Source organism: Pipistrellus hanaki (genome assembly GCF_964339955.1).
Source record: "Pipistrellus hanaki genome assembly, chromosome: 11".
Classification (NCBI taxonomy): domain Eukaryota; kingdom Metazoa; phylum Chordata; class Mammalia; order Chiroptera; family Vespertilionidae; genus Pipistrellus; species Pipistrellus hanaki.
The window spans coordinates 2,677,026-2,692,476 of NC_140513.1; the positions used below are offsets into that span (position 1 = coordinate 2,677,026).

Here is a 15,451-nt window from a genome sequence, read left to right on the forward strand (position 1 = left end):
ATCCGCTGACACCATGGCCCACCTGGAAAGTGAGAATCAGTTTCCCCTGTTAACAGAGCAACCTCATCCCTGTTAACCGGGACCCCTCCCCTCAGTTAACATGGCCCCTCCCTCCTGTTAACAGAGACCCCTCCCCCGTTAACAGAAACCCCTCCCCCCGTTAACAGAGACCCCTCCCCCATGTTAACAGAGACCCCTCCCCCCGTTAACAGAGACCCCCTCCCCCTGTTAACAGAGACCCCCTCCACCCCCCCCCTCCCTGTATTAACAGACTCTCCCGCCTGGAAACCCAAACCACACAAAGAAAAACCACGCTGGAGGGTCCCCTTGCATGTCATCTGTATTGTCACATGAAATGCACATACATGGCGTTGACGTGGAAATGACCTATTAGGTCACACGGAGTCCGGCCCCTGGGGGCCAAAGTGGCACCGATGCCCACGGCCGGGGCGTTCCGCGGGCGTGGCTCCGGCCGCGCTGGGAGGGGCCGGTCGCCTCAGTCCTTCGGCTCCGGGCAGTGTCCCCCAAAGCAGCTCGGGGAAGGGGGTTCCTCCGGGGCCCCAGCCCTCCCACGAGCAGAGGGCTCTGTGGTCAGATCAGCGTGGGAGCGAGGTCCACAGGCTCCACAGGAAGCTTGCAGGCCTTGTCAGAGCCTTTGTGACACCGACACCTGTGACCGTCCACCCCGGGGCAGAGCAGGCAGCGTCGCTCGCCTCCCAGGCCGGCGTCCGGCGGGCACCTTCGGACGGGGCGGCCCTATGCTGGTGCTGGGCGGGGGGTGTTTGCCGGGTCCTGTACGGTGTGGCCTGGTGGGCACAGCCAGGAGCTCAACAGTCACGGTGATGAGAGGACGGGACGAGGTCCTGCTGCCGACTTCCTGGTTCTCACCGTCACCTGCAGAGCAGAGGCCGAGCAGGGCCGTCCCGGGGTCCCCCGCGGCCCGGCCGGCCGGGAGGCTCACCAGGCGGAGATGAGCATCTGGCAGGTGTTGGAGGACATCCAGACCAGCTCCACCAGGCGGAACTGCAGGTAGCCGAGCGCGAAGCCCGAGACCACGTCCGTGATGTGGTGCCGCCCGATCATGACGCGGGACAGCCCCACGCAGAGGGCCCAGAGCACCAGCAGCACGCGCAGCGGCACGGCCAGCACCAGGTGGCTCAGGAAGAACTTGGCCACCATGGCGGCGCGGCTGGCGTGGCCCGCGGGGAAGGCGTACACATCCATGGTGAGGTAGTCCAGCAGCCCCGGGCTGGCGTCGAACGGGCCCCGCCGCTTGATGAGCTTCTGCATGCCGGCTACCGTCATGATGTCCAGGAGCAGGGCTGTGGGGAGACGGGCCAGGGGTGGGGGTCAGTGCCCTGCCGCCGGGGGTCCCCCTCCCGCCCTCCTCCTCCCCCAGCCACACGGGGCGCCAGCCACAGGGGGGCCAGCACGCTCCCATCTCGGGCCTTTGCCTGCTGCTCCCTCCACTGACTGCCCTGCCCTGGGGTGTTCCCTTCTTCCCGCAGACACGCCTCTCCTGACCACCCGCTTACCAAAGCCCCAGCCTCCACCCTGCCCCTGCCCCCTGCTCCTCACTCCCTGCCTCCTGCCTCCTGCCCCCTGCCTCCTGCCCCCTGCCTCCTGCCCCCTGCCCTCTGCTCCCCGCTCTGTCCCCTTCCCTCTGCTCCCTGCTCCCCCGTTCCCTGCCCTCCCCACCCTCGCCTTGGCCCCTGCCCCCTGCCCTCTGCTCCCTGCTCCCCCCTGCCCCCTGCCCTCTGCCCCTGCTCCCCACCCCCCACCCCCTGTTCCCTGCTTCATTTTCCTTTGCAGCACCCTCCCCGCCTGGCATGCCACCCATGGTCTCATGAGCTCCTCGATCTCTCCCCTCCAACGTGAGCTCCCAGGACAGGACTGGGCGCGCTCCGGCTGGAGGCAGCCGGTAAAGCCGAGGCCTGAGCGAGTGGGATGGGGTCCCCTGGGCTCCGGGAGGACCCCAGTTTGACAAACGGGACCCTGGGCTGGTGATTTTTCTCAAAGGGCTCCTGGAAGCCCCCGTCAATCCCGAGAAGAGGCATTACCAACCCCTCCTCTTTAAATATATTTTATCATCTCAGAGAGGAAGGGAGAGGGAGGGAGAGAGAAACATCAGTGATGAGAGAATCATGGGCCGGTGGCCTCCTGCACACCCCACACTGGGGATCGAGCCCGAAACCTGGGCTGTGCCCTGAACTGTGACCTCCAGTTCATAGGTTGGTGCTCAGCCGCTGAGCCCCGCTGGTGGGACCATGTCTTTAGCGGGAGGTGGAACTCACGGGACATACAATGGGCCTCGCAGTGCCCAACGCAGCGGCATCCAGCACACTCACCGGTGTGAGCGCCACCTCTCCAGCCCCAAAGCACTTCATCCCCCAGAGCAGCCACCCCTCCACCCTCCGCCCGCCCCCCAGCCTGCTCTCCGTCTCTCCGGACGTCCTATGAAGGGAGTGGTCCCCACGGGCCTGGCCCACAGGGAGGCCCAAGACGGACGGTCATCACACCGGCGCCGGGTGCGGCCCAGGAACGGTGAGGGGCTGACCACCCAGGACACTGCTCTGGGGTGGTGCTCCCCGAGAACACTCACAGATCTGACCCCCAGAGGCAGCCCGTTCCCACAGAGGTTCTTGGGGGTGTCAGTGTGGGCCCGGCCTGGGCTGGTGTCTTGTGCTGAGAAGAGACGGGGAGCTAGCAGCAGTCATACGGAGCCCCTTCCCGGGTGGTACACAGTGGTCTGCCCCTCACCACGCTGCCCTGGGCCGAGGGCTGTTGGAGGGAGGGGCACTCAGCCTGCAGCCACTCTCCAGCAGAACCCATGGGCTCCCAGCCCCCCGCCGCCCCCCCTCTCCCCCCGCAGGGCCCTCTCCCTCCTCCAGGCCGGCAGCCCCGCAGCCCGGCCCTGTGACCGTGATTCTGACACTGTCAGCGCCTAATCCGGGGCCCAGAAATAGCAGCAAATGGTGCCATCACTCAGGGCTCCGTGAAGGCTGCTCACACGGCCCCGTCAGCCCCCGGCCTGCATTCCCTCCGGATTCCAAGGGAGCCCGTGGCCCCCTTAGGAGAGGCCCGCCCGGAGGAAGCCCAGGGGCCGCGCTGTGTGACCGGGCAGGTCACTCAGCCTCTCTGGGCCTCCGCTCCCTGCAGTCAGCGAGGACGGAGCTCTGCACCGGGGCTCCAGAATCAGAGCTGCGACAAGGTCGGCTGCTTGCAGATGGCATGACCTTGGCAGGGCCATCCCATGGGGGCCTCCCTCCCTCGGTGATAACGTGAGGATTGCCGAAGCGGCACCCTAAATGGCACCTGGGAGCAGGCTTGGCGCCTCTCACTGGGGGGTGGGGGTGGGGCAGGAGGGGCTGAGATGCCTGAATCCCCAGGTGAGAATCCTGACACCTGGCACCTGTCCCTGGGGAGGGAGCAAAGATGAGGTTCCTTGCTGGTGAGGGGGGCAGGGTTGGGGGTGGGCTGGGGCTGGGAGGAGGGGTCCTGGCTCTTCTGGCCTGAGGACTGACCCTGCCTCTCCCCCCTGGCTGCTGGAGGGGTCGGGACCGGCCGGAGGTGCTGGGGGGCGGGGTGAGTGCCCTCGGCTCTGGGCAGACGTCTGGCCCAGCGCTGAGAGGTCTGCCATCTGCAGGAATGTCCTCGGGGATGAGGGACGCGCACCTGCTCAGGGTCCAGGATGGCCACCCAGTGCCCTTGAGTGGCTGAGTCCAGACCACGGTGCACTGTGGGGGGGCATGGGGAGGCCGGCGTGGATATTTATAGCCCGAGGAGGACAGCCGGGGTTGGTCAGCGGGAAAGGCCAATTGCGAGCAGGACTTACAGTGGGGGCTATTTCTGCAAAAGGAAGATGCAAATGTGCTTATCTGCAGAGAGCACGGAGGCGGCCGCACTGAATGTCCGCAGGGAGGGAGCAGGCCTGGCTGGGCGGCTGAGGGATCTGTATTGTCTTCCTGTCACTCTGCATGAACGTGTTTCCTCACCGCCACTACAGGGGCTCGTACACATTTTAAACGTTACGGTATTTCACAGAAAGCACACATGGCAGGACTCCGCTTACAGGAGGCGCCTGAAGGAGGGAATTCGTAGCATCGTCCCTGGAAGGGGGTCAGAGGGTGCCAGGGCTGGGGGAGGGGCAGCGTTGCAGCTGGGGAGAGGAGGAGGGTCTGGGGGTGACGGGGGTGAATGCCCTGAGCTGACGGGGTCCAGGCCGCGGATGTGAGGTGCCGTGAGTGGCAGCACACATGTGAAAGCTCTCTCACCCCCGGGACCCCTGAAAGCCCGGCCCGGGGGCCTGCCGGGAGCAGAGGGGGCGGGAGGAGGCCCTGAGGGTCCGTCTTGTCCCCCAGCCGGGAGTCTGAGGACTCGCACAGCTTGGCAGGTCTCCGTTGTCCCACTTGAAGGAGCTGGCTCTGTCTCTGCAGACGGTGGGGGTGCAGGAGTGTCAAAACCACGAGCCCAGAAGGCGGAGGGCACGTTGATTCCTCAGCGGACTCCAGGCGCTGGACAGGGCTTTAGAGCGGGTGTGTGTGGGGGTGGGGAGAGACACTGAGCCCCCGGGCCTGCCCACGGCCCCTCCTCCCTCCACCTCGGGGTCTGCTGCAAGGGCAGCTGCTGGGCCCTGGCCTGGCTGGGGGTGGGAGGGAGGGGGGCACCCAAGGGCTGCCCTGAGGTGGTGAGAGTGGACTGGGCGGGCAGGAAGCATGTTCTACTCTGCAGAGCTGCTCCCGGGCACCACGGCCTGTACGTCCGGGAGAGGGGCCAGTGGAGGGGCCGTCACTTAAGCCGTCCAGGACACAGGGCAGGGGGGCGGCGGGTCTGCCAGCGGGAAGGGGGACTGGGAGGGGTGCTGGGACGGGTGGGGGGGGACGGACTGCTGCCGGGGTGAGGAGTCTGGTCTGGGTCCGAGCCCCTCAAGCATGAAGGGACATGGGGCGGAGGACATCACAGCAGGCCGTCACTGGTGTGCGAACAGGCCAGCTGGGCAGAGCGGGCCGTGTGACGTGCGCTCAGAGCAGAGCCCAGCGTCCGGGGGCCGCCTGCCGTGGAGCCCTTGCTGCGTGCGGGGCCAGGGCCACTCTCACGCTCACTGGCCACTCGGGCCGTTTGTGCTGTTTCTGGCCATGACAACGTATCGCGGAAAGGGGCCCCACATCACAAGCTCACATCGAAACAGAGCCCGCTCACACCCACAGGGACGGCCGTTCTGGAAGAGGGGGTGGCAGGTGCTGGCCAGGGCGTGGAGACGCGGGCGGGGGGCCCTGGGGCAGCTGCCTCGGAAACGTGGGGCGGCCCCTCCACCAGCTAAACGTGGGGTTAGATGGTCCCGCTCCGGGGTCTGCCCCGAGGAAGGCCAGGCTCTCCGAGGACCTGTGTCCACAGCAGCAGTGTCCGCAGCGGCCAGAAGGCAGAGCCACCAGAGGCCGCTGACAGGGGGTGGGCGAGCGCACACGTGGTCCAGCCACACGACAGAGGGCCACGCGCCTTAGAAGGCGGGAAACACGGACACGCGGGGAAGGTGGACCCCGAGGACACGCTGAATAAAAGTCGTCACAAAAGGACACAGAACTAGGGGCTGCCACGCCCCTGCGGTCCCCAGAGCGTCACTTCCTAGAGATAGAAAGGAGACGGGGGAGCCAGGCCTGGTGTCCTGCAGGCCCCTGAGGAGCCAGGACGGCCACCTGGGATGGCCTGGGCCACGGTCACCTGGCTCCCTCTGGGGTCAGCAAGCAGGTGCTGAGGGGTCAGACACAGGTCTAGAGCTGGCAGGGGACCCCGACTTCCTTTGGGAATGGTGGTGTGCGGATGGTGTGTAATTCCTCAGTGAAGGCCCCGAGCAGCCCATTTCACAGATGAGCACCGCGAGGCTCAGAGAGGCTAAGTCACTGCCTGAGGTTGGGCAGCCCTGAGGGGAGCACCGCAGCCCCGCTGGACTCTGCCCCCTCCTCCCCCAGGGGCCGAGGGGAGCCCAGGTCCCAACTGCAGGCAGAGGCCTCCGCTCCCAGCCCAGGGGCCGCCCCCATTCATCTACTGGGTGCCCTGGGGTTGGAGTGGGCTGCAGGGCAGGGCAGGGCTCTCTCTCCTCTGGGCCCTGCAGCGCGTAACAGTGGATCAGTCATCCACCGGGCACATCCGCGGGCCACTCACTATGCCAAGTGCTGTAGCCCCCAATGCCCCCTCGGCCCTGAGCCCCACGGAGGTCAGGAAGCCGAGGCTCTGAGACGGGGACTCAGCTGTCCAAGGTCACAGAGGAGTCAGGCTCGGCAGGGCCTGCACCACGCCCAGTCCCACTCACAGCCTCGCTCTGGAGTTGAGAGACCCCAAGGCGCACCCCCAACACCCCCCCCCCCAAAAAAAGACAGCAGAACCCTGCAGGCCGATGGCGAGGGGATGGCAGGGTTTGCTGCCCGGAGGACCTGGGTTTGAGTCCCTGACCTGCCACATAGGGCTGCGTGGACTGGGCGAGTCCCTGACCCTCTGAGCCTCAGGGAGCTCACCTGCCAAGTGGTGTCTTCCCGTTTCCCTCAGGGGCCAGTCACAGGTTTTTAACTCACGAGACAGGGGGCGCCCCGGGCCCGGGGTGGTACACTGGAGGCTCAGTGAGCGAAGGCTGAGGACTTCGCTGCACCTCCCCATGCCTCTGTTTCCCTCTTCAAACGGAAAACACCAATGGCTTCTGCCTCCTGGGGCTGAGGGAGGCCACGTGACGGCGCGGCTTATGGAGAAGTGGACAGACAGCAGACACCAAGCACAGGACAGATTCCACCACCACCATCTGGGGCGCGACCGGGCAGGCAGGGCAGGGAGCGGGCTCCAGCACGCCCTGCATGCCCGTCCAGACACCAGGCACCGAGTTCCCTGCTCCGAGTGAGGCCGCGGCTAAGGAGAGCAGGGTGCTGCCCAGACCCCCCTCCCGGCGCCTGGGCCACTTGCCCTGCACCCTCCCTCCGAGCCCGTGGCCCGGCGCCCGGACAGCACAGGCCTGCCGCCGGCGGCCCCGGTGCAAACCCAGCTCTGAGCCTGCGCCAGGCTTCCTCTACAGGGGCCTCAGTTTCCTCATCTGTGAAGTGGGACGATCCCAGTGCCAGTCACATGGGACTGCTCACTCAGGATAAACACCGAGCAATGGATGACTTAGTTATAAGAACAAGAAAACACTGACGGCGCCTCACCCACCGGCCCCTTCACGAACCACCTGCCCCACGTCCCGCCCACAGCGTGTCCACCCGGACTCCGGGGCCTCGGCGAGGAGACACGCTTTCATCCCGGCTTCCTCGGGGGCTGGTTCGCAGGGGTCTGGCTCATCCCCTTTGGGAACTGGGCCCTCGTCGGTGTCGGTTTAACCTGGGAGGGGCGAGGGACAGACATGGCTCAGTGTGGGACTGGAAGGTGCTGGGAGGGTGGCCGGCTGGGGGTGAGGGCCTGCCTTCCACAGGGGTCCCCCAGGGGCGCGGGCACAGAGCAGGCTGAACAGAAGACGTTGTTAAAACAAACCAAAGACCAGCTCACAGGCCCCTCCCCGGCCCCTTCCCCCGGAAGCACCCTGAACCTCCCGCACCCCTAGATCCCATGGCGTCATCTCAGGCAGCTGGTAGGATCTCAGGGGGGCCAGGTGGGGAGTAGGGGGCAGCTCACAGTGCTGCCTGCAAGCAGCCCACAAACTCAGGGACCCCCACCTGTGGGTGGGAGTTACAGATGAGACGCTCGATCCCAAACCCCCACCAGCCCGACTCCCTGCCTCAGGCCACAGCTTCCAGTGTCCCCCCGCCCCCCGCTGTCTCTGGGCCGTGGTTCCCAGTGCCCCCCACCCCCTTGCAGGGCCCTCACCTGCGCATCCCTGCCCCCCCCCCCCAGCTCGTCCGTTTCTGGGGCACCCTCCCTGCCTAACCTCATTCGGCAGCTCCTGTTTCGAGGTGGGTGGGGCGGGCGGGGGGCGGCGGGCAGCGGGGGGCGGGGGCGGGCAGGGGGCGGCGGGGGCAGGCGGCGGCGGGCGGCACACTCACCCAGGAGCAGGTTCAGGAGCACCTCCTGGCCGGCCAGCGTGCTGCTCTTCACCAGGCAGAGGATGGTGCCGCCGATCCAGGGGATGCCGTGGCCGGTGACGCCGATGAGCTTGATGATGGAGCGGGCGCTGGCCCAGGACGTGGCCCGGCCGGCGCACACGCCCAGGCGCTTGGACATGCAGATGTCGATGGCCAGCAGGGAGCTGAAGGCGATGCCCTTGAAGGAGGGGTTCAGCTGCATGCAGTCCTCCTCGGGCAGCTGCTGGGACTGGCGCCGCTCCCGGGGCCCGTCGCCGGGCGGCGGGGGCTGCGCCGAGGGCCCCGAGCCCTTCCTGGCCGAGCTGCCGCGGGGCTCCGGGACCCCCTTGGGCGGCTGGTTCAGGGACAGGAACTCCGCCCGGTTGAGGATGTTGTTGCGGTCCCGGGCCCGGGCCCGGCTCTGGGAGCCTGGCATGGTGACGCCGGCGGCGAGGGCCGGTGCCAGGCCTGCGAGGGCCTTCTCCTCGAGGCGCTGCCCCCGGAGGGCCACCTCCCCGCGGCTGCCCCGCGTTAAATATAGAGCGGGGCCCCGCACATGCTGTTTACCTCCGCCGCCACCGGCTCCGGACGTCAGTGCCAGCGGGCAGCCAATGGAGCCCGAGGCCGGCCGGTGCCAATGGAGCCGCCGGGGAGGCGGGGAGCCCACAGCTGCGGGCCTGCCTGGGCCTGGGCTATTTAAATCTCCCAATGGCTCGCTCCCCGGGCTGAGGGGACTCTGGGAAATGTAGTCCTCCTGCTGCCCCGGCCTCAGCTGGCCAGGCCGGAGGCCCCAGGTGGGCTGCGGACCAAGCCCCGCCTTCCCGCTTCCCTCCGAGCTCCAGGGCCCTGCGGGCCAGGCTCCCTCTGGCCCGGGCAGCCTGGACCTGGGCCCATGGACTGGGCAGCAAGCGCAGGCTGAGGGCCTCGGGCACCGATGGAGCGAGTGACATCACGGGAGCATCACCGGACTCCGGGCCAGGCCCCCCCGCTGAGGCAGCCGCTCCTGAAGGGACAGGCAGGCCTTTTTTTTTTTTTTTATCGGTCTTGAAGCCGGCTTCAGTGCGATGGATGGCAGGGAGGTTGGTTTCCGCGCGAGGGAGGCGTAGTTAGTTCACTGGCTGGGAGTGGATCTGCCGGGGAGGCTGCCTCCATCGCCCTGCGTTCTGTGGTCAGGTGATCAGGGCTTCTCACCTGTCTCCTTTCCAGTTACGGGAATATTTACAACCACCACGTATGACTTTAACAACCAAGAACAACACATTAAACAAACTGCATCTGTGTATATCATATATATATATGTATGTATGTATGTATATGTATATATATATATATATATATGCTCACACATATCAATATACATTTAAAAATATGTTATATGCCCTTAAAAAAGTAACCTCCTGTTTCCACTTAACAGATACAAACCTGGCCATGTTTCCATGACAACCGATCATCTTTCCAAGGCTGTCTGTCGTGAGGATGGCCGTGGTTCGTCTGTTATTGGACACGTAGGTTGTTTCCATCCTGTGACTATTCAACGCTGTTCTGGCACGGCCCCCCTTGTGCCCGCGTCCCTGTGCACTGAAGCAGAACATAAAGAAGCAGTTCACGCGGAAAGTGCAAAATCAACCCTTGCTCAGCTCTGACTGGTGTGGCTCAGTGGGTAGAGCGTCGGCCTGCAGACTGAAGAGTCCAAGTTCAATTTCCGGTCAGGGCAGGTGCCGGGGTTGCAGGCTTCATTCCCAGCAGGGGGCGTGCAGGAGGCAGCCAATCAATGCTTCTCTCTCATCATTGATGTTTCTCTCTCCCTCTCCCTTCTTCTCTGAAACAACACAGCGTGCTCAGATGCTCAGATGCTCAGATGCAGCCCGCTGAGCCTGACGCCGCACTGCCCTGATTCGGGAGCACTCGGCCAGGCTGTGGATACTTCGGGCTGACACGTCCAGTCACACATGTCCCATGTCAGAGGCGACCAGGAACACACGAGGGTGCTGACATCACCTGTGAGGCTGCACCGCTGGGGAAGGTCAGAGCGGGGCCTGGGCTGCCTGGTCCCTGCCTGCATGTCACCCACCTGTAACTCACTCGCTCGCTTACGGAACACTTTTAAAAATTTTTAATTTTATTTTTTTGATTTTTTACAGAGAGGAAGAGAGAGGGAGAGAGAGTTAGAAACATTGATGAGAGAGAAACATTAATCAGCTGCCTCCTGGGCACCCCCCACTGGGGATGTGCCTACAACCAAGGTACATGCCCTTGACCGGAATCGAACCCGGGACCCTTCAGTCTGCAGGCCGACGCTCTATCCACTGAACCAAACCCGTTAGGGCCAGTTTTTAATTTTTTAACTATATTTTTATTGATTTCAGAGAGGAAGGGAGAGGGAGAGATAGAAACATCAATGATGAGAGAAAATCAACGATCAGCTGCCTTTTTGCAATAAAGATTAAAAAACAAACAAACATGTATTTCGCGAATGGCTGTTTGATTTTGGAGTCAAGGCTTTGGACAAACCTCGGCGGGCCACCAGGAGGCCATTTGGGGACCCTCCCAGAGGAAAGGGGAGGGGGTGGGTGAGCCGCTCCCCTCCAGCAGAGCCTGGGGTCATGCACAGCAGGCGGGTGGGTGGGAGGATCGAGCAGGGTCCCTGCCAGGTGGGGAGGGAGCCCCCTGATAAGCATGTCTCATCACCGCCTCCCACCCCGGGCACTCCCCGTGGCTCTCAGCTGACTCTCTAAGGCTGCTCCGAGTTATTTTGGTCGGAAACCTGATCCCTCGCCGGTTTATTTTAGCACCTTGGAGAACTCCCAGGCGGGCACCCCGCCGCCCACTCCCTTCGCCCTTCCCGGGTGGCGGGGCAGGGCGGGGCGCGTGGGGGTGCGGAGCGCAGGGCATGAGTGCGTGTGTGTGTGTGTGTGTGTGTGTGTGTGTGCGTGTGTGTGTGTGTCCGTGTCCTCCCACGCGGCCTGCACGCGGCTCGTCACCCCCACGAGGCTGGGGTTGGGGGAGCGGCCGGAGGGGCGCCTGTGCACACTCAGCTCCTGCCGCCTGACCTTGGGGCGCCACTGGGTCAGCTCCTCCTCTGGGGACACAGATCGTGGGAGGAGAGGGCGTTTCACGCTCAGAACTGCAGCTCTGGAGACGCCGCTGGGGCAACCGGGCCGAGGGACAGAGAGTCCTGAGGTCGGAGGGGAGGGTCCCAGGGGACCGCCCTGTGCACCAGGCCAGACAAGCCACCCTCACCGGCTCCCACCAGCATGGGATCTCCATCCAGCAGGCACACACACACACACACACACACACACACTCATGGGCACTTACACTTACTCAAACACACTCCACACATAGTTACACACAACTGTCAACTGTCACATACACCCTGACACATACACACACACTCTCACACCATCATTCACTCACACACATGCATTCACTCTAACCTCCTCTAATCGCTCACTCACTCCCTGCCCCCTCGGCCCCTGGACCAGGCATCCGTCATCCCCCTCCTGCCCCCCAGCTCGACACTGGACACACGCGCATCGAACACCGGACGCCAGCACAACACGTCCTGCGTGTAGCCATCGACACGGACCCAGAACTGTTGGAGCATGAGTTGGTGCCTTTTGTTGTTTCTGTTAATGAGCGCCTCTGTGCATCATGCCCGAGTCATCCCTGGGTGCCTCTCTGGCCCATGGTGATGCCAGCGCCTGGGGACTACTCTGGTCATCTGTCCTGGCCCGGCCAGTGTCCTGTGTCTCCTGAGGGCCCAGCGCAGAGCAGGCACCCAGAAACACTGGGCAGATGCCGGGGGCGGAGGGACCTGGTCCCACTGACAATGCGCTTGTACCAGGTGCCACCCGGAGTTCCCCATCTCTGGGAGGGGCCGGGCTGTGCCCTCTGACCCCTGCTCTCCCCCTTGACTGGTGATATCACTGCAGAGGAGTCTGGGGGGCCGGGGCCAGAGGAGGGGGGCACGGTGAGTGCCCCTGTGGCGTTGGGCACCTCTCGGACAAAGGTCCCCGGCCTGTTCTGCAGATGCCAGCAGTTCCCGCGCCTGTGGTGCCTCCTGGGCCTTCCGCAGATGCTGAGACAGCCGCGGGGCTGCGCCCAGCACCCACAGAGCTGCAGGAAATGCTGAGCAGGAAGAAGGGCTGTGTGGGGAGGCATGGGGGGGGGGCGGGGAGGTGGTAGGGGGCTGGGGAAGCAGCCAGAACCAGGGGATGCACATGTGAGCTGAGCCTTTCAGCCCCGCTGGCTGTCAGAGCTGGCTCTGGGGGACCCTGTCGGTGCTCAGAGCCAGGCGACGGGCCCACGGGCACCGCCTGGGCCACCTCCCTCAGAGCTCTAGGCGGGATGAGGAAGGGGAGGCTCTGGGGCCGAGGCCAAGGGGTCTTTGAAATTGTCCTCACTCTCTTCCCGTGCAACTCTCCGGGACAAAGCTTTCCAGAACCAGTTCCTTCCTGGCTCAGGGGGCGGAGGTGGCGCCGGGAGGAGGGGTGAGCGGGCTTTCGGCTCGGCCAGATCTGGGCGGGGATTCAGACTTGAAAACGCCACTGTCCCCTGACCCCCTGGGTCTGTCTGTCTGTACAGCCCACCTCCTGGGGTGCAGGTGGAGGATACAGGAGAGAATGCTGGCTCAGGCAGCACCTAACACACAGTGGGGGCTTTATCACGATCATCACAAGCCCAGGCCAAGCCCAGGGCCACAGGGAGTAACATCACTTCCAACGGGCACCCGGGAAAATCATCTCCGGGCCCTGACCCCTTCGTGAGCAGGTCAGGGCCCCGGCCTCTGTCCTTATGTCAACACGGAAAGACGCGCAGCTCAGCACGTGTTCACAGCGCACACACATCCTGGTCACCAGGACAGTGCCCGCCACAAGGGGCGTCCTGGCCAGGGAGGCGTGCTCCGCCCCAGGCCCTGGGGCTGGTGTGGGAGATGAGATGGAGACCCCGAAGGCTCATATGTGTGAACCATTCAGCACAGTAATGATGTAATGACGAAGGAGGCGTGGATGCTGCAGTGAGTCCCGGGGGTAGAATGTTCTGTGGAGGCCTCGGTGCAGGGCAGGGCGAGGCTGCCGAGGGCTGGGCAGCCAGGGGAGCTTCCTCCGGGAACAGGAAGTGCACACAGCCCTCAGGAGACCTCTGCTGCCGGGTGCTGCCCTCCGGCAGGAAGCAGGTCTCAGCGGTGGGATGAGCTGACCTGCAGAGGGCCCACCCCTCGCGGGGCTGGGGGAGGCCCGTGGCAGTGAGCAGGTGGGAGCGGGTGCGGCTGGGTACAGCTAGACACTTCCTGTGGTGTGTCCAGGTGAAGGACACAGGAGAGAAAGCTGCTGCTGCTGCTATTTGATGGGCCACTCAGCCTGGCCGATCGTTCATCAAAGAGACCTCCACGTGGCACTCCCCGGGAATGGCAGAACCCTGCCCTGGACCCGGCTGCGGGCGCCTTTGGGAGTCAGAGTCGTGGGGACAGGAAACAGCTCTAATGTGGCTGCAAGGTTTTCCGATGTCACAAACCACCCGCTCTCCTTAGGGTGGCTGCAAGGTGAGGGCGAGGCTAATGGTGTGAGGTGCTTAGAGAGGATCACAGCTGTCCCCAGCGCTCTCTCCCCCGCCCCTGCCCTCCCCCCCTCACATCCAGGTTCGAACGCCCTTTTGAACCCCTGTCCCCAGACCACCAGGCCGTCTCAGCCCGGATGCTGGGCAAGTCTCTCAGGCTCCGGTTTGGGATGGATGCCTGCGCTGTGACATGCACAGAAGAGGGCTCCCGCACAGGATGGGGTGCAGCACCTGTCACAGTTGGGGAACAACAGGCCTGACCGTCAGGTGCCCAGAGACCCAGCAGAGGGAGGGACACAGGGACCCTTTCCCTAACGGTATCCACCTCCACCTGCCCAGCCTGGAGCCTCCCACAGCCCCGGTCTTGTCTCCAACCGGCCGCCAGGAATACCAGGGCAGCGCGACTCTCCTCTGAGTGCCCCGAGCCCCCCCAAAGCCTGCGAGTTCAAAGGGCAGCCATAGGGAGCAGCTACCAGGACCCGAGACACAAGCCGAACTACACTACCCACAATCCCCCGGGCTTGCCCGAAAGGAAATGTCGTTTCTGCAAGGAGCAGCTCGGCGCTCCTGGCAGCTGCAGAGGGGGAGGCGGAGCGGGGGAGAAGATCCAGGGGGAGGCGGAGGCGTGGGGCGGAGGGCGGGGAGCAGGCGGGCGGCGGGGAGGAGGCGGCGCTCGCCGCCGCCGCCGCCGCCGCCTGCGGACCTGCATCCCCGCGGGCCGGCAGCGGGCGCGGGGCCGGTGCGCGCGGCGCTCCCGCGGCGGCTGCGGGCGGACGCGGGGCCGGGCGGCGCGGGGGCTGAGTTTCTGCAAAGTTTGACCTGGTTGCCTTTCGATGCCGCAGCGGAGCGGGGCGGCGCGGGGCGCGCCGGGCGGGGCGGCGCGGCGGCGGGGCTGAGAGGCGGCGGCGGGCTCAGGATGATCATAAAATAAGGGAGGCGGCGGGGTGGGGGCGAGAGCGCCCCGAGCCCCAGCCCTCCGGCCCCTCGCCCCCCGGGACCCCGGCACAGGAGGACGTGGGGCCGGGGGCGCCCGCGCCAGCCCCGGACCCCAGTGCAGCCAAAGGACACTGCCCGGGGCGGGGGTCGGGGCGGCCGGAGGGCGGCGGGGCGCGCGGATTGGCCCGCGGGGCAGGTGAGTGGCCGGCGCCGCCGGCTGGGGGCGTGCGCGCCTGAGTTCCCGCGGCGGCGAGGCGCCCGGGCGCGGGGGTTCGGGCAGCGGGGCTGCCGAGCGGGGACCCATGCGGCGGGGCTAGGGCGCGGTGCCCTCCGAGGATCGGGGATCCCGCCCGGGAAGGCTGCCCGGCGCCCTCAGGGCCGGAGGGCCGGCTGGGAGCGGAGCGGAGGGCGCCAGGGCGGCCGGTCCACGCGGCCACCGCAGTGCCCCCCCCGGCGGTGGTGTCAGCGGAGATGTCACGGGCGGCGATTATTCGCTGGAGCGCGCGGTGCGGCGGCCGCTGACGGGGCGGGCGGGGCGCCTCCTCCGGGGAGACCGCCCAGACGCGCTGTCCGCGCCGGTCCGGCCCCGCGCCCCCCGCGGCAAAGTTCGGCTCAACTTCGAGGCGGCCTGACGCCCGGTGCCTTCGGCTCCCCCAGGCCCCGGAGGCGGCGGCGACAGCGGCGAGGGACCCGGTGCCCGCCTGGGGGCGCCTCCGTGGGCGCCGCCGGGACCCGCGCTCCGGGCACCTCGCCGCCTGGAAGCCGGTCGGCGCTCGCCCTCGAGGAGCCGGGACCTCCGGCGCCGGAGCAGCCGCCGCTCCCATCGATCGGCCCCGCGGGCGCCCCGGGCGCGTGCGGAAGGCGGAGGAGGAAGCCGGGCTCGCCGCGCCGGGAGGACGGACGGACGGACGAGCCGCTCATTG

The 15,451-nt window shown here is 65.9% G+C and overlaps 1 protein-coding gene across 1 annotated transcript; it reads right to left on the minus strand.

Moving 5' to 3' along the window:
* Positions 1-322: 322 nt before the first annotated feature.
* On the minus strand, positions 323-8,800 carry PLPP7 (phospholipid phosphatase 7 (inactive)). The gene is made up of 2 exons (XM_084899803.1): positions 8,016-8,800; positions 323-1,322 (listed from the first exon to the last, which is right to left on the minus strand). Exons 1-2 carry the CDS (start codon positions 8,467-8,469, stop codon positions 958-960), a joined length of 819 nt encoding a protein of 272 aa, XP_084755929.1. The 5' UTR covers positions 8,470-8,800; the 3' UTR covers positions 323-957.
* Between the last annotated feature and the right edge of the window lie 6,651 nt (positions 8,801-15,451).